We start from the raw sequence: 24,557 nt of genomic DNA, 5'->3' as shown, positions 1-24,557 counted from the left end.
GTGAGGGGTCTTTTTAAAAACCAAAGCAATGGGGCAAATGTATTGTTGTCTTCCAGGGATTTCTTGTGAATAAAAACTGACTTCCTTGGAAGCTGCTTCAAAAAATGCATCTTAACAGTCGTGGGAAGAAAAAAAACGAAAACAACCCCTCCACACACACACTGCAAGGTTCACAGCTCTGCAACCCCCACAACACCCACCCATGCAGTCTCTGCAGCCTACTGGCATTGTACACCTGGATATTACACCTTAAAAGCACATATATTAACTGCTACAGGAATTTTTTTATTGGTGGGAATGTTTTATTTAAGTATGTCTTTCAAGCCCAAATACAAAACCAAATGCAAAAGGAAGGTGGGAATTTCCCTAATTTTGCAATATAAAGAATGACTTCAGGATGATAGGAAAGGGGAAGAAACGAGGCTCCTAAAGATGTGTAATTGTTACCCAAATGCAAACAATACATTTCAAATTCTCTGCAGAGCTTTATATTGTACTAACAGATTCAAAATTAAAAACCCATTCACTTAACACAAAATAATCCAGTAAAGTATATTTAAGTGCCAAACCTGGAAGAAAGTTGCATTAAAAAAAAAAAAAAAAAAATCTGAATGTTTTCCCATCTTCCCCAAGTTAAGTAAAACAAAACCCAACACCCTTCAAGCCAAACGAGATTTTGTGAGATTGTTACAACACTGTACAGTACACTCATAATTAAGATTTTGAAGTTGTGGGCAGGGTCAGGCTAGAATAACAAATCTCACTCCAAGGATTGTTAACACAAGATGCGAACTGTAAGTAAAGTGCATGAGAGGAAGCCTGCTCAGCTAAATGAAGTAGACTGAAAGATCAGAAGTCAGCGGTCATTCGCCAGAGCGGCAGCAGGCCCGAAAACCACACTGCAAATTCTGGCATCCACTGGCGGTTTCAGCGTGAGGACCTGCACAAAAACAGAACAAATGTGAAAAGAAGAAAATGCCATTTATTTAGATTCAGAATTCTTGTAACGTGGTAATTCAGAAAGTGTCTCTTTTTTTTTTTAGTACACTAAACTTCATTTAGCACCACGAAGTCTGAAACACTGCAGTACTACCGCAGTGTAAAAGCCTCAGTTGGAACAGTTCTTCTTCAAGGTATTTTTGCTCTGATAGCATAGTCCCCTGAAGATAACGCAATTCAAAATGACACGATGAGCAACACTAAATGTGCAAGGACAAGCCAGCTCTCACAGCTGGCTTTAGGAACTGAGGTATATTTTCACAATGCACATTTAACTCCAATTTTCAAATTCAGATGATGCCTTCATGACCTTAGCAAATAAACCATGATCTCCAAAACTGTTTCTACTATAATGAAAATAGTTTTTTAGTCTAGAAGGTTTTCTCCATGAACACTTCATGGTTGGCTAGACCTCATGTACTCTGACTGGAAATTCAAAAATTGAAGGAAAAAAATCACCTTTTGTATTGCTGCAGTAATCAGAGGCCATAAGGCTAAAAACTAGCCATACAAAAAAAAAAAAAAAAAGTTGTGAGCACAAACCGTATAAACCAACACTGTCATTCTACCCACCTCCACTTACCTTCGCTTACTGTTATCCCTTTAATTTGAAATGTCAAAGCGACCATGAGATAAGAAACTTTTAAATTTATTAGCACAGGATTTTATTTCCTGCAGCCACATGCCTGCTTTAGAGACACAAAAACATTTACAATCCAGGTTTGCTCAGCTCTGGCACCCAACATAAACTGGGAGTGGGTTGCTGAGTTAACTAAAACAAGCTGGTAAAGATGTAACCAAGACAACCCGCATTTCCCTCCTTTGTATCCGAGACAAATCAGAGAATATTTAAGGTTTTTTTTAATACAATTAGAAAGGACTAGAAAAGTGATGTAATGAACTAGGGCACCATGCTACATCTGACTTGTTTTTTCCCCTTGAACAGTAACTTAAAGTCGTAATTCAATTAATTTCCAAGAACCTGGTATCTGGAAATCAGTTTTCTGCTTCGTGCCACACACCGATGAGCAATACTCTACAAGTTAACATGCATGAGACTGAATAAAACAAACCTGAAGCTCTAATGAAGGACAATGGTTACAGTATGCAAAACAGTAAACTTTTCAATTGTCAATAAACTCATTTTCCTTTCCAAATCTTTTTGTTCACCTGAACTAAATTTCGATCCTCCAAGTCGCTTATGAGCTAGAGTTTGAAAGCTTCTTCGTAAGTCCTTTAAAAAGGAGACTCGGTGCTTCTGAACAGCTGGTTTAGCAGAGCATGTTCTGTGCAGCAGCATTGTCCAAGTCGTAGCTGACCTTCCTCACCACTGCCACACCTAAGCAGTGCATCAGTAATTTCGAAGCAACTGTCACATTTCCAGTAAAATGCTTGTGACAAAACACACAGAACCACAACATCCCAAAGAAGGGAATACTCAGTATACTTTAATATTGTTTACTGTCCTTTGAGAATTTTCTTCCTCATGCTCATAACTGGAACACAGAAACTGCCCTTCTAGGTTGGACCAATGGTCCATCTAACCCTGCCTTCCTCACTGGCAGCAGCAAGCGTTATCTAGGGAGACGACACAAGCCTATCGTGCACACCTTTTATGTCTGCCCAGCATCCCTAACTGCTGTAGCAGGGACATTAAAGTCCATTCCCTTTAGTATTTGTTGATGGCTCACTTGTGCCTGCATTTGTTTAAGGTCATTTTAAACCTGCTGATACTAACTGCTTCCGCAAAGAACCAAGTTCCAGAAGTTCCCTACATTGTGCATCTGCTTTACATCAATGGCCTACCCCCTTCATCTACTGTCACTGAGCTCTAATACTGCAGAATTTGGAGAGTTACGGTTGCACATTAACCTCATCTATCACCTTCCCACGTTCATGAAGTCATCCCGCTTCCTGCCTTCTCCTTCCCATATTGAAACATTCCAGGCCTTTTCAGTGTCTCCTTGCAAGACAGCTGCTCAGTTCCCCAACTCTCTTTAGTAGACCTCTTCCATATCTTCTGTAACTCCATTACACACACTCCTCAAAACGGGGCGACCAAAACCGCATGCAGTACTCCAAATGTAAGTGACCCAAGGCTTCCAGGACCATGCAGCAACACCCTCTATCTTGTCCTCAACACCCTGTTGATGCGTAACAGTGGTGGTAGCTTTTTTGGCTGCTGCTGCAAACAGGAAAGATCTCAGAATTAGCACTGACAGCTCTCCGAAATCATCTCCACATAGCAACTGCCAGCTCTGAATTCAGTTTCATGCAATCACAGTTTGGTTATTCCCAGCATACATACAGCTATATTGAAGCTCATAAGAAGTCCTTCTGGAAATCTTCAGCACCAGTGTTGTTACTTGAGGCAGCTCAATACCACTCAAGAACCTGGAAATTACTGTTTGCATTTCTCACACCACAACAGCAACAGAAATGCTGAATAAGACTGATCACAGCAGAGAACTCTTGGGGGAAGGTAACAGGGAGAGAGGTGTCACCTCCCAGATTCCTGTCAATCCCAAAACAGTCACCATTAAGTCCCGCCCTTTCTTCCTATCCTTTAAATAGCGTCAGTTTTAAAATTTAAACCAGTCTTATAGCAACTTAAAACCTCAAAATCTTCAAAACTTCTAAGCAAACTGCATCATCTGAATTTATAGGTCCATTTCCTAATTTATTAAGCACTGAATTACAAATGACATTAACCCCATCAGTGACAATTCAGCCTTCCTCCTATGCCGCATTTCTTGTCCCATGTCTAATCCTCATACCATCACTAACTTTCCTTTATAGCTTCTGATACAGAACTCTGATGAAATTAAATATTCAGGGTTCAAACCACATCTCCTGAAATCTGCCATCTTGTATTCTTTCTTAGCGTATAACAGGCAATACCCATAAACTGGAGAGTATTTCTTTCTCTCATTACAACAATGCAGTAAGTGTCATTAATGGTGGTTTTAACAGTAAGGCTATTTGTTTAAGACTCATTTCATTTATGTTTTGACATGGCAATTGATCCCCTCCATGACAGGTCATTTATCTCCTCTACAAATGCCCTAATCCTCCCTAGCTTGTTCTTTTTACATTCGATACAGACAGCAAAATTCAAATGCCTTTGCTTTTAATAGCCACAGAGACTGTTTTTGTTTCCCTAGCTTGATTTAACTACAACTGACTTTTGGCTACATCTCTTTGGCTTCCTAATCTCCAATTTCCCCAGTCTTTGCTACTGACCTCATACAGACTGGACTTTGTTTTCAAGCTGTCTCTGTTTAAGTTCAAATGGCTTCTTTAATCTTGACAAAAACCACTCTCTCCTGTTTCCTCTGGACTCTACATACCAGGTCTCCAAGGGGTCTCACCGCACTGATGCACCAGGTTAAACAGTTTGGTAACTGTATACAGCTCCTTTATTTTGTCCAGTGAGTGAGATGGTCGTTTCCCATCTTACAGCAGGGCTGAATCACCTTCAGAAGTGTGTCTCTCCTTCTACTGACTGTAAAGGCTTAACAAGTGCTAGCAGTGAAGTGCCTGAACTAAATGTGTTTTGGGCTGGTTCAGCTGGGAAAGCAAATCTATGTTACTGGTTTAGTTACCTCAAAACTGGATTATTGTAATGCTCTTTACGTGCATGTCTGATTACTCAGATGCTTCAGGTGAGCCAGAACAGGCGTCTGTTTCCTCATGATGAAGAGCTCTCCGTGTTTTCAAATGAAGTGCACAAACACATCTTGCAATGTAAGAAAGGAGCATAGCTATTTGATTCCTCTATTTTGTTACATGTACTAGTGAAATAAAAATTAATTAAAATTTCCTAGAAATAAGTTAGGCATTTCACCAAGAATACATGGCAACCCCAACCAAAACCATGGTGAAAGAGCCACTCCAGCCAGGACAACTGTCTGCCACCACATCCTTTCAGCCACTTGTTCCTGCTCTCGCCTGCGGCAGCAGAAGCATTCATGTGGTCCATAGCAAGATGGATCGCTGACCCATCTAGGAAGGCAGGGGCAGGGGACAAGCTTTCAGCTAACCCAGTTCTCGATTGACTTTACCAAGCAGCCACACAAAGACTCATGCTGGCCACAGGAAGGCAGTACAAAGGAGCTGGGAGGAATATAAAGGGGGAAAGACAGACAGTTCTTTTTCACAGCCACCACCAGCAATCAACATCATCAACACTGCTTACCATATTTGATGGTAATGTTGCCAAAGTAACTCGTTACAAGGGAATTAGCAAAAAAAAAAAGTAATCAAACTAAGCATTAGCTTTAAAAATATATATATAAAGGCAATATTAAATTCAAGTCTGAGATTACTTAGTGCTACTCTGTATCAGCCTCCCGTGATGTTACACATATAGATCTTTATGAGAGCACCTTGGTTATCTGTAGAACTTAAGAGAGACCAAACTCTTTAAGTCTAACAACAATGCATTCCATATAAATCTGCACAGAGAAGTCCATAAATCTTAACAGGAATTGCAAAGTCTTCGTTGCTAGAAGACAGATCAAACTAAGATCTGTTACCAATGAATTTCTAAATGCCAGAAGAAAACAGCGAATCATCAGAATCACTGCAACTTTATTTCATTAATATCTTATTTCTTTAGTAACAGCACCTGAGGGATACATTATCAAAAAAACTCTAGAAACTGAATCATACTTAAAAGCTGCAAAAAGCTACTGCTGCAGAAATTAGGAAGTCTCATTTTTCTAATCCTGAACCTGATAGCATTCCAGGCTTTAAAAATGAGAGTGCAGTTAGGAGACTGAACATAGCTGGACAAAAAAAGCCTATGGAGAAATAGGCCAGTCAGTCTCACCCCTTTGCCAGGCAAGATCATGGAGCAGATCCTCCTGGAAACCATGCTAAGGCACATGGAAAACAAGGAGGTGACTGGTGACAGTCAGCATGGCTTCACTAAGGGCAGATCGTGCCTGACCCATTTTGGTGGCCTTCTACAACGGTGTTACAGTATCGCTGGACAAGGAATGAGCAACTGACATAATCTACCTGGACTTGTGCAAGGTATTTTACGCTGTCCCTCACAACATACCTCCCTCTAAACTGGAGAAACATGGATTTGATGGATGGACCACTTGGTGGATAAGGAATCGGCTGGATGACTGCACTCAAAGAGTGGTGGTCAATGGCTCAATGTTCAAGTGTAGACCAGCGACGAGTGGTGTTCCTCAGGGGTTGGTATTGGGACCAGCCCTGTTTAACATCTTTGTCGGCGACATGGACAGCGGGATTGAGTGCACCCTCAGCAAGTTCACTGACAACACCAAGCTGTGTGGTGCTGTCGACACGCTGGAAGGGAGGGATGCCATCCAGAGGGACCTTAACAGGCTGGAGAGGTGGGCCTGTGCCAACCTCATGAAGCTCAACCAGGCCAAGTGCAAGGTCTCGCACATGGGTAGGGGCAATCCCAGGCACAAATACAGGCTGGGCAGAGAACGGATCAAGACCAGCCCTGAGGAGAAGGACTCGGGAGTGCTGGTGGACGAGAAGCTCAACATGAGCCGGCAATGAGCCCTTGCGGCCCAGAAGGCCAACCGCATCCTGGGCTGCATCAAGAGGAGCGTGGCCAGCAGGTCGAGGGAGGTGATTCTGCCCCTCTACTCTGCCCTGGTGAGACCCCACCTGGAGTACTGTGTCCAGTTCTGGAGCCCCCAACACAAGAAAGACATGGACCAGTTGGAGAAGGTCCAGAGGAGGGCGATGGAGGGCGACAAAGATGATCAGAGGGCTGGAGCACCTCTCCTATGAGGACAGGCTGAGAGAGTTGGGGCTGTTCAGCCTGGAGAAGAGAAGGCTCTGGGGAGACCTTACAGGAACCTTCCAGTACCTAAAAGGGGCCTACAGAAAAGGAAAGATAGGGAGAGACTGTTCAGTAGGGCCTGTTGTGACAGGCCAAGGGATAATGGTTTTAAAATAGAGGGAGGTAGATTCAAACTGGATACAAGGAAAAAATGTTTACACTGAGGGTGGTGGATGCCCCATCCCTGGAAACATTCAAGGTCAGGCTCGATGGTGCTCTGAGCAACCTGATCTGTTTGAATATGTCCTTGCAGGGGGGTTGGACTTGATGACCTTTAAAAGGTCCCTTCCAACCCAAAGTATTCCATGATTCTATGAAATACATCTTGCCACTCAAAAGTTTGTATCTCAAACATTAAAGTCTTCTTACTGAGTTCAGTGTGATTTACAATCAAATGTGTTTTACGCATTCAACAAAATCAGCAATTAGAAGGGCTGTATACTGACAGATATATTTTCAGCTGCAGCTGAAATTTCCAGTGTTGACCAAAATATAGGTAGAGATCCTAAACATTAGGATATAAACCAAGAATTGAAGTCCTACTAACAGTAAACAAATGGAAAATAAGTTTGGAAGGGTGTGCAAATTCATGGTCTCTGCTCATAAAAACTGCATCATATTACTGCTGTGCAACAGCAGCCTGTGACTCAGACCCAACTGAGTCAATCTAACCATAGCTGCTCTACCTTTTTAGTTGTAGACTAAAAAAAATGTAGCGCAGCTACGGTCAGACCAACACTTGCAATGAAAATCTGAAAACAGCAAACATGCCTACCAATCAAGCCCAGCAAGCCCTCACAAAGAAAATCCAATGAAGCTGTGCGTAAGGACCCCTGTTAGGCTCGGTGTTTATAGGGGAAAAGAAAAAAAAAAAAAAAAAGGCTGTAGGTGAAAGTAAAGCCCTTACATGTCAACAGATGACAAAGTTGTATCTTTATTATTCAAGGGTGGCTAAACTCCAGGCTGTTGGCTCCATTTTTTGTTCTGCAAGACTGACGGATTTTCCAACACAATCCCAGAACATATCTCCTTTCCCGAAAACAATCTCTGATAAGCTGGTGGGCAACGAAAATTATTAAGTTGTTCTCTACATGCTTACAGAGCAGTAATCTTTGTGCAGCAGTTAATAATACAAGCTATATATGTGCAAACAAACAAACAGCTTCAGATATGGATTGATTTAAATGAAGCAACTGTTGCTTTCCCTACAGCTACTTTAGAAATACCAAATGATACTGAAATAGTTCAAGCTGTAATGGAAATCCTGCTGCCCACAGAGTAGAAGAAAACATGAGTTTCACACTGAATTACCCTATCACAATGAAGTTTGAGTGAAAATACAAAGAACAGTACCCAGATAAAACTGCAGGGGATTCAGTTATAAAAGGTTATTTCCCATTTCAGAATTTTTCTAGGACACCCCTGTACGTTTTTATTGACTTCCTTCTTAAAGAAAACAGCCACAAACTTCTGAGATGCTACTATTTTTCAACAGATGTGAGAAGTCAGACCATTATAGCCTCACCCTCCTGTTGATTTCTCTCTACAGGAGTAACGGTATCCAAAGGCATGCATGAGGGTTTACAGAACCAAGCAGAGCTTATAGGCTCACAGATTCCAGCAGGCCATAAAAGAAGGAAATAAACAGGAAGAGGATCAGGACAACTTTACAGAATACCTCCAAAAAGTATCCTGTTGAAATACAAATAATTTATTGAGGATACCATGGAACAGTCAAGCTTTAAAGCAGTGGACTCTTGCACAAGAGATTCTGGCTTTGTAAACTAATACTAGGACAAAATAGCGTATTTTAGGGACAAGGAGAGAAAAAGAAATGTCTGAAGACAAACCAGAACATCAAGTCTGCTATTACTGACAGAAGTGAAAACAGGAAAAATAGCAAGGAATCAGACATAAAAGGAAAAAGGCTTTTAACTGGTCTTTGAAGACATCTTTAAACTCAACATAATGCAGAAAGGAAAGTCAGTGAAGGACTTTTTGAAAAAGGAACCTTAAAAGTCTCAGGTTGAAATGCTAGAAGGTTTTTTAAACCTGTAGTCTGGATGGAATGGAAACAAGTAACATAAAACAAGTGTCTCAAAAGAAAAAAAAAACAAACAGCAGCATCAAAAAAAGTGTATAAAGAAGTACAAAAATTATGGAAGCAAAATAAGATTTAATACTTTCACTTCTAAAATTAGGATCCAATCCAAGTGCATCATTTTTATCAATTTCAGTGGATTGAATACCATATCAGTACAGATTTACTTGTAGTACCAAGCTCTGGCATCCTGTACCCCTGCTGTGGCTGCATCTCAATATAGATGCAAATTACCAAGCTGAACACCATGAACTACCAGGGAATATAACTCTGTTTTGCACACAATTGGCTCTTTTAATCCTGTGAACTCAGTTATTATCCTAATTTTCCCTTCCTTTCTGTCACACTTACCTGTTTTATATTCACACACGGAATACAAGTCACACCACAGTTCCCGTCTCTAATGCTATGGCTGTTTACTGGACCTACCATTCTAGCCTGAATGCCACTGAAAAGACTTGCACCATAAACATATTTTATGCATTTATCTAGATCCTTCCCCAGCTGAGATCCATCCATAAGTTACTGACTCAAGCAAAACAAACAAACAAAAAAACCCCTACATTATATTTTCCATAAAGACACGTGATGGTAGGATCAAAAAATATCCTATACCAAAAGTACTGCAATATGGGAGGTTTGCATGGCAAAGCACGTCATTCCTTTCCTAAAAATCACCACTTTAGTACCAATCTAATGAAGCCTCTGTCTGAAGTGATGGTCGTAAAGAAAACACACAACTACATGGTTTACAGGGAAGATATGGAGAGAGCAAGTGTGTATTAGCTATATGGAGACTTACTTTCTAGCCCCTATTATTTATGCTGAACTAAGTTATGAGATACATGGCTAAAAATGCTTTCCTAGGTGATAAAGAATGGTTACAGTGTCAAACAAAAAAAAACTCTAAAGAACTACTGAGGAAAAACAGTTGTCATTTCATAATTAATCTGTCAAACTCCATGGGGTTTTGGTGCCTTTTTTGTTTGTTTTAGAAAGTGTCACTGAACCAAACATTGCTCCACAGAAAAGCATCACACCTTCATAAAAAGACATTACCGTTAATGTTGTCACAGTAGTAAAAGTGTTCATCATTTAGAGAAGGGCATGCAGAAACTAAATCCTGCAGGCCTGCACCAGTTACAGTGAGACAACCGGAGAGGTTAAGGTGTTCCAAATGCGGCAGTCCTCCTCCCAGAGTCAAGGCCCTGTTAACAGACAGAAGAGAGGTGTTAAGAACCTGCACAGCGCTAGACTGACAACTACTCTGCCTCTTCTACATCACCAATTCACAGACTTAATTGTGTCTTGCAACAAAAAACCTCACATCTCTAGTGAACCATGCAGTCTCAAATCTGGCAGTTTCATACTCCACAAAGGGGATCACGCCCAAGGCTGCGTAACAGACCCGAAAAATGAACCAATTTCTACACAAACTAAAAATTCCTTCTGACAGACTTAAATGGTAAATTACTTTGTTTACAAGTGACTCCCAAGGTGACCACGTAATTTCAAAGAACTATCAAGACATTCGTCTCCAAAACACCACTGACTTTGGCAACTCATTCAAGGTGATATGTATTCCTTAACCCGCCCTGAAAACGTGACACTCCCAAGTTTGGTGCATTACACTTCTGAAAATTTGAGTGGCTTAAATTTTTTTTGTTAAAAATATTTTGGAATTCAATTTTGCATTTTCCTAGGGCTGACAGCAGAGCCTCGCCCTGCCAACACACCACCTTATTATTCAAATGGAATTCTCTATTTTTCCTCCTAGTGCAAGACAGTCTGGCTGCTGATGCAATGGCCTCATGGATGTATCACACCTGAGCAACCACTCCATGTTAGGCTGCTTGCTCCTCTGTGAGCTCACAGAGCACCCAGCCCAAGTTCACTTCAAACAAGCTCAGCCAACTGAAAAGAACACCAGGTTTTAATCACCAAGCTGCAGATTCAAGCCAGGACATAAAACTGAAAATGCCTTCAGAGCATCACTGTACAATGTTGTCCTGTCAGCAAGGCAGAAGTAGAACTGTTGACCACAAAAACAGCTACCGGTTAACAACTTTTCTACAAAACAAACTCAGACGTGTTTCTACTAGGAGGTCTCATTCTCTCTCCTCAGGGACTCAAGTTTTCTGGTGAGTGCAAGAAGCACTTGTTGCAGCACGCTCTCAGCTCTTAAATACTGTCTGCTATCCAAAAAGCACCAACAGAAAACCAGCACGACAACTATGACCCATGGCTCAATGACCAATCTCCCTTTGTTTCTAGATTACTGAGTCATAGAATCACAGAACAGTTTGGGCTGGAATTGAACTGTGAAGATCTTCTAGTTCCAACCCCCCAAGACTAACACTGGTGAGTGAAAGAGTAAGTGTCAGACGAACCATTACAGGAGACATTTGAACAGCTGGTACTTCTGAACATCTAATGGGGATGAAGTCTCCGGAGAGACACATCAATACCAGCAGCACCTCACATTATTTCTCAGTTGACTACAGCATACAGTACAGGTAGGTATCAAGTCTTCCCACTCCAAGAAGCTTTAAGTAGCCCTGAGAGCTGCAGCATACCTGAGCAGGTGGCTTCAAGTACTTCAGCCTCATCCCATTTTTATTATGAAGCACTAACTATATTTTTCTGACACAACACAAAATATCAATAGTAAATATTATCACACACATACGAAGTTTTGTAACTCCTGAAGCTATGTCAATGTCCAAGTCAACTATTTTTCTCCTCCTTCAATTGTTACATTAATTCATATTTAACATGATGTTCTGCACATGCAAAGTTATAATAGAATCACAGAGTCATTTAGGTTGGAAGTAATCTTTAAGATCATGAAGTCCAACCCTAAACCTAAAACTGCCAAGTCCACCACCAAACCGTGTCTGAAAGCGCCACCTCTATATATCTTTTAAGTACCTCCAAGGATGGTGACTCCACCACTTCCCTGGGCAGCCTGTCCCAATGCTTGATAATCCTTTCGGTGTTCCTAATACCCAATCTAAACCTCCCCTGATGCAACTTGAGGCCATTTCCTCTCATCCTATAATTTGTTACTTGGAAGAAGAGATCAACACCCACCTCACTACATCCTTCTTTCAGGTAGTTGTAGAGACCAATGACATCTCCCCTCAGCCTCCGTTTCTCCAGACTAAACAATCCCAGTTCCCTCAGCTGCTCCTTGTAAGACCTGTTATCCAGACCCCTCACCAGCTTCATTGCTGCTCTTTGGACACACTGCAGCACTTGAATGTCTCTCTCACACTGAGGGGCCCAAAACTGCATGCAACATTCAATGCACAGTCTCACCAGTGCTGAATACAGGGGCACAATCACTTCCCTACTCCTGCTGGCCACACTGTTCCTGATACAAGCCAGGATGCTGTTGGCCTTCATGGCCACCTGGGCACACTGCTGGCTCATATTCAGTCAGCTGTTGACCCTCACCCCAGGTCCTTTTCTGTAGGGCAGCTTTCCAGCCACTGTTCCCCAAGCCTGTAACAGTGCACAGGGTTGTTGGGACCCAAGTGCAGGACCTTGCACACAGCCCTGTTGAACCTCATTACAGTTGGCCTCAGTCCATTGATTCAGCCTGTCCAGAAATTATACTATTGTCCAGACAGGTTAAATGAGATGTTACTTCAGTTTTATAAAGTTTCAAGTGTATTGACAGGCATAATGAAAAAGAAAAAAAAAACACCACACAAAACAAAAAACAGTGAATCAAAACAATTTCCTAACAAGAGATCATTAAAGATCAAATCTAAAAGCATTAATACTGCCTAGGAACAACAAAGTCACAAAAATACTTGACTTCAGAGGATATGTCTAAAGGATTTTATTTTTTTAAATCTCCAAAGGAAAAGCTGGAGAAAGTTTTCAAGGCTAGGACTATAAATATTTAAAGATGCAAAGACTGCTTAAAACTTACCAGAGTTTCTTCAATAAAAATGTTTCCATCGAAACTAGGCAGATTCCCCCCAGAATGACCCAAAAAATAAAATTAGAAAAAACATACTGCAGAAAAATAGCTCAAAAACATCTCCTCACCTGAGAGCACGATCTGTGACCTGGTAACATCCAGACAGACTGAGAAACTGAAGGACTCGTGCAGCCTCTTCATCTGTTTTTTCACTCCCAGAGTATACTGAGTCCTTTTTCTCTGACTGCTTAGTCCTTGTTGTTTTTTTACACAGTGCAGAGGACTCTGGAAGTGCTCGAATAGTTCTTAGTGCTGTTCCAGCACAACAAAATGAGTGACCGCAGTAAATCAAGTCAGTAGAAGCACAGTGCTGCTGCCACTCTCTAGTCCTTAATCCATAAATGTCTCTACTGTAGCAAGATGCAGAACAATTAATATGGGATGTTGGCTCCATAAGACAAAATCCTTCAACGTTTCTGTGTCTCCACTCCGCAGCATCTTCAATGTCAGCTAAATCATCTGCATCTAGCATCCACACATAAGCAGAATTGAAGTTTTCTGAGCCGTCAGGTTTAGTCCAATGCTGCTGACTCTCTCCTCCCTCAATGTTTTCATTGTTGATTTCATGCAAACAGTTATAATTCTTGTTGGCCTGCAGAGTAATCTCTCTGTTTTTCCATAAAGTCTTAGCATTCCTGTTTCTGCCGCTTTTCAGAATACCTCTGTTACGGTGAGCTGATATGATACCCAGTGCTCTGGAAATCCTCTCTATAGCCACATCTGTGATTTTTTCACAGCCAGACAGATCAAGGTGGCGGAGATTTTGACAACAACCAACTGAAGACCAACTGAAAACAAGGAAAATATGTTTGGTTGGGGTTTTTTTTTGTTTGTGGGGTTTGGTTTTTTTTTTGGTTTTTTGTTTGTTTGGTTGTTTTTTTTAGTTTTTGTTCAGAAACAGGTGTTAAGGCTAAATATACAAAATAACAAGTAAGGTATTTATATTAATTCGTGGACTATTTAAAAAAATATCCTAGACAGGCTAGATTTTATATTCCAAGTGCCTAGAAAAATTATGTCTAAAGAAATGTGAAATGAGTAATGCAATCAGTAACAACCTGTATCTTTTCCATATACTGAGACTTAAAAGAAATCCAAATTTGCATACATTGAACAAATTTTTAAGTAGCAGATCTGACTGCAAACACCAAATACACATGTGACACAAATTTTAAAAAGCAGCTTCTGTTGTGTATAAGGCAGTTAGCAATTAAGTTACTAGACATGACAGTTAAGTTCTCAGAAGGCTGAATAAAGTGAACTTATTGAACTAGCAAATTTCACACATCCCACAAAACATACATCTGAGATGTAATATTCAGTTCAAAGTATTCTAACTGTTGTAATTTCTAGTATGAGTTTCTCAAGCTGGGCTGTTTATACAAATTGAAATATCAGTGTACTTGGATCATACAACCTTCTGTCACTTGCCATTTCTTTCAGAGAGAACAGCTGGATTCCTGAAACACAGTCTGTGTACAATATTAATTATTTCATAAGTGATTAGGATTAGAGATGGTAATGAAATTAGGCTTTTTCATATTAACAAAACCTCACCCCTTCAGCCTTCTCTTTTTTAACTGAAATAGAAATTTGATCTACAGTAATACTGTTACATTATTAGCTATAAAAGCATACAGCTTAAGTGACCTTTACCTATCCACAGTTTTTGTTCACTATCATTTACTTTTCATAAGTGATTACTTAAATTTACAAGTCTCACACATTTTTTTGAGTTACAAATTGGGGTGTTGGAAATATAGATACATGAGGAGCAGCAAATAATCTAAGTTTTGCCAGAGATTGACAAAAGGTCACAAAGATTGATTTCTGAGCCAAAGAAAATTCCCTAAGTCTTATTTCAAGTAAAAACTTCCCGCACAAGCTGCAGAGTGTTGTTACCAGCATCCATGCTGGGAAAGTTTTCTGTGTTGTAAACACTCAAAACTTGAGAGTACGGTATGATGGAAGCGTTGAACACTGAAACAGTCACTGAGTTTCAGTACCACAGTAAGACCCATTGGTGGAGGCTCTGCATCCATGCACCATCCCACTGACATCAATGAAATTTCTGCAGGATCCAGTAAAACTCAGGAATACACAGCTACTACACTTAAGCCTTAGAGCTTTGCCCACCCTTTAATCAGTGTCTTAAATAGCAGTATTCCAAACACTACCAGCTTTATCAGACCAAGAACCACCAGAACTGAGCGACTCCACAAAATCTATGGACAATTTCAAGTTGCTAATTGTGTTTTGTTCTAGTATTATTATTATGGATAGCTACACATTGACAGGTAATACACATTAAACAGTGAAGACAGAGCATTTTAAGTGGCCAAAGTTACATGCTTCACTTGCTATTTCATTGATTTGTTACTCTGCTTTAGTTCTTAGTCATATGTGAATCCTGAACGTGATTACTCCATTTCTCTCTTTACTGGCAATGGATTAAAATATATTTGAATGCTTCCCCCCCCCCAAAAAAGTTGGTGGTTTGTTTTTTCTTTTTAAAAGAAATAACAATTATCTAACCTTTCAAATGCAGAGTCTGAAATATCAGCTTGAGTGAGATCCAAATATTCCAAGTTGGGACAAAGCTCCAAGATCTGTCTAACCTGAAAAAGGAAAGTAAAATAATCAGTAATGACACAAGCCAATAAGGCTGCACACAGTGCCAAGAGACAACGTACGAATCAACATTCTCTTGAATTGCAACTCACTTTCACTTCCCAAGTGTTTTAAACACAGGCATATCAGTTACTAGAGGCTGCAAAGCCACAATTATTAAGTGCCAGTTTCAAATTACGTACCATTTTGCTAGACACTGCAGAACTATAGGCCAATACAAATGTCTTCACTGAGGAGCCAACATGTGGGAGGACATTATGAATTAAGCCATGAAGTAAACGTTTTTCCATTTGTGCTATACTAATGGCAAGTGAATCTTCAGCTGCTTCTTCTGCAAAGTAAAATCAAAGAGAAAGACTTAAGATATTATTCAAGTCATTTGGAATTCACATTGCCATCTTATATCAAACAAATCATCAGGAAACTAAAGCAAGCTTAACAAGGCTTAAATTTCAGAAAGTACCTTACATCAAACTTTTGCTGAATTCTAGCTCAACATACTACTAAATCCTCATCTATTAAAAACTATCTGCTTGTCTTTCTGACAGTCCTGAAGAGTTTAACTCCAATGGTAAGTAAAAACAATAAGAGTCTTAACAGAAAATTATCATTAAAGAACTTGGAAAAATATTTACTACAGATTATGTACTGCTCAGGACTGCCTGGGGCAGCTGTTTCCATCAACTTGCTTTATTCATTGAAATACTGTCTCAGAGGGCATTTCATATCCTGTGATAAAACAGCTTAAGACAAATTTTAAATTAAGCCTAGAATGCATTAGAATGCAACATGATTTATCCAAACTTCCTGAAGAGATGAAGCCTAGCTTTTACCTCCTTCCTAACTCCAGACACATCCCCATAACTCTTCTACCTGCACTCATGTTTGTGCTCTCCTAGACTAATTCATTCAGCTCATTAAAACCAGCTGCTTGCTTTGCCCCTCCCCGCCTTTTTTTTTTTTCACTTAGCTGGGAGTCAGGAGGAGATGAAGATGAGGAAAAAAAACACTCTTCAAAAACCAAAACCAGAGTTTACCTACCAGATTCATCTATGTCAGCATCTTCATCCCACTCCTGGAAAGCACGGCTTTCATCTTTTCTATTTTTCACCCATTCCTCATCAGGTTCTGTCTCAAGATCTGCTGCAGGACCACTATACCAATCACCTACTCACAGACACACACACACACAATTGCAAAAACAACAGAAACACTTATGGAACATTGGGACTGTGTAGGTGCTGAAGTTCTTTCTGGGAAATAAATCAAACATCGACTTTCAGAAAAACACTTGGTTTAAGACCTTTCTATATTTTCCTTTGCAAACTCACAACAGCCACCAGGACATATTTTATTACCGTGTTTTTAATCACTGCACATGACAACTCCAGAATCAAGAAACCCAAGTTCCAGAAGTAGCCTACTTACAACAGCTATACAATACTCAATTATAACATACATATGATTCAAATCAGTAGACAATAATTTTTTAGAACATCTGGATGAACGTATCAGCTCCGCTGTTTTAGCTAGTAGGCACTCCGCCTCCCCGAGGGTTAGCGCACAGGCATAAGTTACTCCTAGTCTGGGTATATTGTACTATTGGGCTCAGTGTAAGCAGGTCTGCTGCCTCCCTCAGTGTAGGGGTGCTTAAAAGAGAAACACCTTACTCCACTGTCTCACTTGTGGGGGATCCTACTATCCCCAAAGCAAGATCAACCCCTGTTGAGTGTATCTAAAGGAACAAGGTTTCTTATATGACCAACACAGTGATAATGAAATCCTAATTGATTTTCAACCAACTGAAGCAAAAGGTTTTGGTAACACTTATCTTCTTTAAACCATCTTTATAATACATAAAAAAACCTCAGAAGCCCTATCTGTATTAGGAGGGGGAAAAAGAAGTTAAAAATTTAACTAAGTCTGTAGTTTTATGTTCTTTTCCCCCCTCTAGCAGTAAATCTCATTCAAGAAGCTTCCACCCAGTTTAGAGTGCTTCTGCACAAACAACTGTAGTATTAAAGATAGAACATGACGAGATTAGCTTCCTGTTGTGCCAAAAACAGGTATAGGAATAAGTCATTTTAAGCAGTTGCCAATTATCTTTCTTGTGAAGCACTGAATTATCATGACAACTAGGCTTTAGATGAAAATGAAAGTTTAACAATTTGAACTCTAAAACCTCTCCTCTCCACTCAATCTTTTGCAGTTCAGGGACCAATCTATTATTCTCAGTAAGATTTATCCAACCAAAAAAATTAATTCAGACCCAAAAGTCACTGAACTCCTCCCTGCCTTGTACAGATTTTAAAAGTCATAAAGGTCTGGCCATAAAGAGGTCTTTAGCTTTTATATATCTCAAAATTTAAGTTACATATTGTTAGCTTTCTCTCTTAGAATCTTAAAGGCCTGTAAAATACAGCTTATTAAACAGCACAGAGCATTTCCTTTTTACTCAACTACACTGACACGGCAGCAATTGTGAAGCCTGCAATGCCATACTCCAGTGAACATTTAATACTCACATAAATACGGACAAATACAAATAGAAATATTTAAAACTACATACTCTGATGACTTGTAGCTGGCCTTACTGCAAAACAGTATTTTGTCTATTTGAACAGGTACTTTTGCAAAGGTTACACTTCTCAACAGGAAATCTTAATTAACAAGAGAGTTTGAGGAACAAAAGTTATAAAAAACCACTTAGTCCTTACTGCAGTAGAAGTTATTGAAGTAATGTATCTAAAGAATTAAAACTAACATTTATACAGTTTTCTTTGAAGGCTGACTATAAAAAGTAAGAGGAAATGGTAGAACTCCATTTGTTTTAAACTTCCATTATGTAGTTATGTTTTTTATTTCTAGCTAGTAACATACTGATATAGGTTTAACAGCAGCATTTGTAATTCAAAAGTCCTTTGATTCTTTAATCATAATTAAGATGCTGTATTAGTGAATATACTTGTTAGCATTCGCACAAGCAATCAAATCTCAATAAAACTAATCACCAGTTTGTATACAAGAGCTACTCATGAGTCACAACCAAGACAACTTTTAGTTTCTTAATTCTACAAGATGGAAGTATTTTTTTGAGATTTTTAACATTTAACAAAGTTTCAGGGCACTATCCTTGCCAGAAGGGTACATCCTCCCAGCATGTTCAGCTGTCAGGTTCATTGTACACGGCAGCCTATACTAAAACATTCTCTTCTACAGACTCAGAAACTCTGATAATTTATATGCTTTCGAAGGAAGAATTAAATTTCACTTACCTCTGGCCCAACGAACAGGGTAAAGATGTTTCCAGAGAGATCCGGTTTTAGCCAACTGTGACCATTCAGTGCTTACTTGACTACACTGACATAACTCTTGGGGGTTAAGGTAACTGAAAATGGTCAGCATTACTTCAGGAGGAAGATTAGTAATATTTGTGGTGTGCCCTGTTACTTCGGTTTCTGAAATACAGAAAGTGCGTGTTAACTGGAACACAGCCTCACAGCTTTAAATAATAGCAGCAGAACTCACATTTTGACTAGGGCCATGAAAAAAACAGCGTCTGAAAAAATTTTAAACAATTGTTTGGCAAAAGAGTTGGAAAAAATAGGTATGACTTCAGCTTTAAAAAGCTTTCACTGTAATAACACCTTAACTGAACAAACAAAAAAAACAGGTCAGTTTTCTGTTTGCCATTTTCTCAAATGGCTAGTTTTTTCCAACCTTGACCTCCCAAGGGTCCAAAAAAGTTCTGGACAAAAGTAAACTGCTGCTACTGAACCACAGCAAGATGAAAGCAGTGTGTGCTATAAATTAAATGCTTTTAAAAATGTCTTCTGCCATAGACAATATATATACCTGCTTTGCCACATTCCCAGGAAACAGTACTAGCACACAGAATCTACCAGCTGGGACAAGTGACTCTCACTGAAAGCGCTCAACCTCTTGACTGGGACACACCAAGAAGTTCATGCTCAACTCTTTGCAGCTGCCTCATATTTTATTTCTAGCTTTAGCTGCTAGCATAGACAATTAATTTTAACTTCTGAATGGTGACAAGCCATTCGATTGTAATGTTAGATTAGAGACTAAAATTTGAGCACTGTAATTGATAGTTCCTACTGCTGTCCATTTGAAGTATCTCCAATACTCTCCCTTATCGCCGCAGTACAGTGTTGCAAACTATATAAAATAACAAGTCTAGTGCTTTGGTTAGTGGAGTTTTTGTTGTTTTAAGAAAATTTTTACTGCTTTAAGGACAATATACTTGAGAAAAAAAAATATTTCTGAAAAAATTCCTTGAAAATAGCAAATTTCACAAATGAGTAGGGATTTACGTTTAAAGTTAAGACACAAAGTATGTAAGACTTTACAGCAAGATAAGCATCACGTTTCTTTTTGCAAAGAAGCTTCCAAAGGGAGCATAATGTAAACTTTACTGTGCTTTGCTTTCATCAGTTTCACTTGATGAATCAATATATTTATTTGTACACCTGGCAAGTTGCTGCAGGTAAACTACAGAGAGTTTCACATTAAAATGCAGTTAAAACTTGACAGGATGGCAAGCTGCGTTATTTTCTTCCATTTTTAAAAAACAGATGCAGGACACATACTTCCCTCTCCCTAAAGTCTAGAACACAACCACTCTAGAATTACTACTGTCCCAAAACTGCTATTCCAGCTAGACCTAACAGCAAGTAATGCTATAAGGCCACTTTTGTCACATTCATCTGTTCAGACAACAGTTTCTCACACCATGAACCACGATCTTTCCTGAAGGCTTCATCTGAAGGGCAGAAAATTACCAGTTCAGTATTTGACAGAAGTAAAGTTTCACAAAAAGTAAATCTGATTACAGAGTAGTTTTTCTAGTGAGAGCATCAAATCTTATCAACACCACAAAGTTAGTTCACAAGGGCTTGCTCTGCTTATCAGTCTCACTCCCCAGTATTACACTTTTGGTACATTAATTCCCCTTCTTTGGGGTATCAACTCTTCTCTGTTAGTTAAGAGTGACAACTGAAACCGACAACTGAGGCTGCTTCAATAGTCACAGAACAAGTCTGAAGTGCACTTCAGTAGTTATTAATTTATCCTAAGTTTCATCAGGACAGGCAGTTACAGACGCACGCAAATACCCACTTCAGAGCACATTTCATCTGACCTACTCACACGCTGCATGAATTCATTCCCTTGCATTACTCCACACACACAGTTTCTTCCTTTCTGATTCTTGAGAGGCCCAGGGAAGTTAAGCAGTGGAGCTGGGGAAGGTGAGTTGCTTTAATTTGAAATATTGTCAGTTGGCTAACTATTCTGTGTTATTTAACCATCAACAGAAAAGCTTACAAAGTGGTCCTGAAAACCAAGAATTAAATGCAGGGTCTGCAAATAGAAAATAGAATTTCAATGGAAGTATAATATTAGAGGTTAATTATAATTTCTGCTTGTTAATGATATGAAATATTACCATAGGAGGGAAAGGAGAGGAAGAAGGTTGAGAACAGGTAAACACTGAAGTACTATCTACGTTACAACCTGTCAAGAAGCCTGTATCAAATAGTCAAGTTCCTGAAGTTTCAGAACTAGTTTGAAGAAATTCTCATTTTATAAAAAATATTTTGTCTGCCCATATGTAACTTTAGGTATGTCACTGCTGTGGCTTTTTAGATAAAACTGCAGTTTGAAAATTACTTTAACTTTAATTAGATGCTTCACCTTGATCTGCCTTCTCATCCACAGAATACTTAAAGACCTTCTGAAGTTCTTCTGCTTGATTCCACTTACTAAGACCTCTGAACTCTGCAGCCTCCTTCTGTGAGCAGTGCTGTGCAATTACTTTCTTCTTAATATCTTTCAATTCTTCATAAGTAAAGTATTCCATCAACATTGGCTGAAAAACCTAAAGCAAAGGAAAAAGGAAATAAAAAAAAAAAAGTCTAGTGCTGACAGAGATAGTCGATAATGCTACACAGACCTACCAACACAGAATTTCCTATTTCAAATTCTCTCGAAGTAAAACATGTCATACATTAAGTGAACCTAAGGATAGGACCACAGAAGTTTTGAACTCTGATCCTCTCCTTGCCAATAGATCACTGCGTAGTCCCAGGGAAGCTGTTTAACTGTTTTCCCCAAGAGAAAAGGGAAGTTATTAAAGTCATTTAAACTATATAACTCATCGAGGTACTCACACCAAAGGCAAAGTGGCAAGGAAGAAAAACATAAGAAAAGGTTTCTCTTGGACAGACTTCGGAAGATTTATTCTCTCCAGAAGATGCTTCCCAGTTTTTGGATACCCATAAATCATCAGACTGGCAGTACTAGTATGTTTCAAATATAGGTCAGAGGTTGTTTGGGAGTGTCAGTCTGAGTCATGAAGCACTGGTTTACAGGACTTCTCTTCTTCCTTTAAATTTTGCTAGACATCTCCTTAAATAACTAGCTGCTGCAAGAAAATCCCAACCTCAGTGGACTCATTATCAATTTTTAAAGGACCTGAATTTCATCATAAATTTTCAATACATTCACTGCTTCAGAATGTGTCACTTTGCAGTCAGAGAACAGAACAATGACACTACAGACCTGAATGCAAATTGGCATAGTAATAAAAACAGAGAATTGTGAAAAAAACTGAGTGTCTAAGCCCTTTGTCTCTATTCAGTCATTCCAAACCCCAAGGAAGATCAGATATTTGAGGAAAATTTTTACCTACCTCCTCTTCCTCTTTCATATGAGGAAGGAAGTCCCTGGTAAAGGCTTCCAATCTCTCCTTCAGCTGTTTCGCATAGTTTAGCTGTTCATATTCATTCTGAGAAGAAAGCAAAGATTTAACTATTATCTAATCTTGTCCATTCACTCAAGGATTGAGCTCTTGAACAAACTAGTATTTAAAAATAAAGCCCATTATGTCTTCCCCATGCATGCAGCATGTTTGCTCTGTTTCATAGTAAGAATGTGTTCAACTTACAAAGTTTCATGACAAGCTGACAGTCTGTATTGGCCTGTTACTGAGCAAAACAAAGTCTTATCTTCCTGCTTGATTCCAAGTTATTTTATTATCAGATATGAATTAACCTGTCTAATTGCACTTTTACTTTGGAGCAAAGACTGAAGTCTGCCAGTCTACAGTCTCACTCAAAGTTCAAAGTAGTAACAGACTAATCTAAGTATTTGCATGTTTTGCATAACAATTATTCCAGGACACAGCAGTTCTACTTCATCTTTCAACTGCATACGTTTTATGTTATTCTACAATTCTAGCTTCCAAATTATAATCAGAATTTATAGTTAGGCATACTCTGTAGATATTTACTTTGGAAATGGAAAGAACTCTTAAATAAAGATGTAATTGACTTTTAAATGTTAGAGTTAGACCAACCTCATCTATCAATTTGTTTGCTTGTTCTCCGTGCCAGTAATATGAAGCTGGTTCTGAAGTCTGCCCAGTAATTGCAACATACTGAAGTTCCTCATAACTCTTACAGTAAGTGATGTAAGCTTTCTTTTCAAACTTCAACACCAAGAAACCCTGACTATTACAGAAAAAAGCTGAAGCCATCAGTTTAAATTGAACTAATCACACCCCCCCAAAAAAAAACGTGAAACAGTTAACATACCTAAAGAGAGCTAGAAAAATGTTTTTCCACACTTAAGAAGTCAAGTGTGGAAAAAATAAATACACTAGCATCCTATCAGAGAAGATATAACACAAAGCCAAATGTTAAATTTCCCCTCTCCTTCACTTGCTTTCATTTTCTAATTCATTAATGGAAACAACTCAAGACAAATTTTAAGGTCTGATGTGCACAGGGAAAAAATTATTTGCAGGATTCCCACATCAAAAACAGCCCTAGATAGTAAAGTGGAAATCAATTAACTGCATATTTAGTATTTTCCTTACAGAAAATATGGGCCATGCATACTAGAAACATAATATGAGATGTCAAATTATTACTGGAGACTATAGTTCTCAGAGTGCAGGAAGGGGGTGCTGAGTTGGGTACCCCAAAGGAAAGACATGGTAGATTCAAGTAGGATTCTACTGGAGAAGAATTTAACAACTTTAAGCTATGAAAAAGCCAGCTGGAGAAATAACATTTAGAGTTTCTTGAGGACTGGAACATTAACAGCATTACTGAGCAATAGATTACTGGAAGGAGTACATGATTCACTAAGAGAATAAAACAATGTCTTTTTTTTTTTAATTCCAGTAATCATTTCAATTTGCGACAATAATACAATGCTATGTACCACAAAAAGATACTCAGGGTTTCCTAACAAATTAATTTAAAAAAACACTATTTCTATAGTCAGAAACTGTTTTGACCTATTACCAGGAGTCTTGTATTTGGAACTTCCATGTTGTCTCTCTAAAACACCTCCAATTACGCAGTGACAGACTTCTGTCAAAAAATACACTTCTGAAAACAATTTTTACTAGAACTTTAGTAACTGTGATGAATGGCAAAATAATTTGTATTTCAGACTGGAACATTTTCATTTCTGTATCAAGAAACCACAAATGTTTCTTTTTCTTCCTTAGTTGAAGCAAACTAATACATAAACACAGCATGTTTTCCTTAGGACACAAGTCTGTCTTATAGCCTACTTACCTTTACATTCTTTAACCCTTTCTCAAAGAGGCTAAGCATCTCTGAGAGTTTGTTGTCTGAGTGCACATTGTACACTGTCCGGCTACGTTGCTGAAGTAAACCAATGATACACTCATTTTCAATCTGCTCATGCATTTTAAATTCCTTGAATGTGGCATAAAGAGATTGCAGAAGAGCCCGAAAATCATTGTTGTTGGAGAAGTTGGTCTTGGAAAGCTAGAAAAAAGAAAAGCTCATTAAAATATCATGTCAAGGTCCAGTTAAGTCCTTAGAACAGATATTAGCTCCAGTTAAAAATTTTTACAATGAGGGTGGTGGAACACTGGAACAGGTTGCCCAGAGAGGTGGTAGATGCCCCATCCCTGGAAAAATTCAAGGCCAGGT

At 39.0% G+C, this 24,557-nt stretch overlaps 1 protein-coding gene across 5 annotated transcripts in view; it reads right to left on the bottom strand.

Moving 5' to 3' along the window:
* Positions 1 to 264: 264 nt before the first annotated feature.
* Positions 265 to 24,557, bottom strand: part of FBXL5 (F-box and leucine rich repeat protein 5) — a 39,479-nt gene continuing 15,186 nt past the window's right edge. For 4 of the 5 annotated variants that reach the window (XR_015258364.1, XR_015258366.1, XR_015258365.1 and 1 more), the window contains 11 exons: positions 24,174 to 24,389; positions 22,274 to 22,369; positions 21,277 to 21,460; positions 18,837 to 19,019; positions 16,603 to 16,728; positions 15,744 to 15,892; positions 15,466 to 15,548; positions 12,999 to 13,718; positions 9,996 to 10,144; positions 2,872 to 3,184; positions 761 to 940 (listed from right to left, as the gene is read on the bottom strand). Coding sequence is in view for 1 of the 5 variants with exons in the window: in XM_086746117.1 (XP_086602243.1) it covers positions 864 to 940; positions 9,996 to 10,144; positions 12,999 to 13,718; positions 15,466 to 15,548; positions 15,744 to 15,892; positions 16,603 to 16,728; positions 18,837 to 19,019; positions 21,277 to 21,460; positions 22,274 to 22,369; positions 24,174 to 24,389 (1,983 nt within the window). In the remaining 4 variants the exon portion in view is untranslated. Of the gene's footprint in view, positions 941 to 2,871; positions 3,185 to 9,995; positions 10,145 to 12,998; positions 13,719 to 15,465; positions 15,549 to 15,743; positions 15,893 to 16,602; positions 16,729 to 18,836; positions 19,020 to 21,276; positions 21,461 to 22,273; positions 22,370 to 24,173; positions 24,390 to 24,557 lie in introns of all 5 variants that reach the window. The other variant, XM_086746117.1, reaches the window with a different exon arrangement.

Source organism: Chlamydotis macqueenii, chromosome 4 (assembly GCF_036417535.1).
Source record: "Chlamydotis macqueenii isolate bChlMac1 chromosome 4, bChlMac1.mat, whole genome shotgun sequence".
Taxonomy (NCBI): Eukaryota; Metazoa; Chordata; class Aves; order Otidiformes; family Otididae; genus Chlamydotis; species Chlamydotis macqueenii.
The sequence above is the reverse complement of the archived record's forward strand: the minus strand, read 5'-3'. Positions and strand labels throughout refer to the sequence as shown.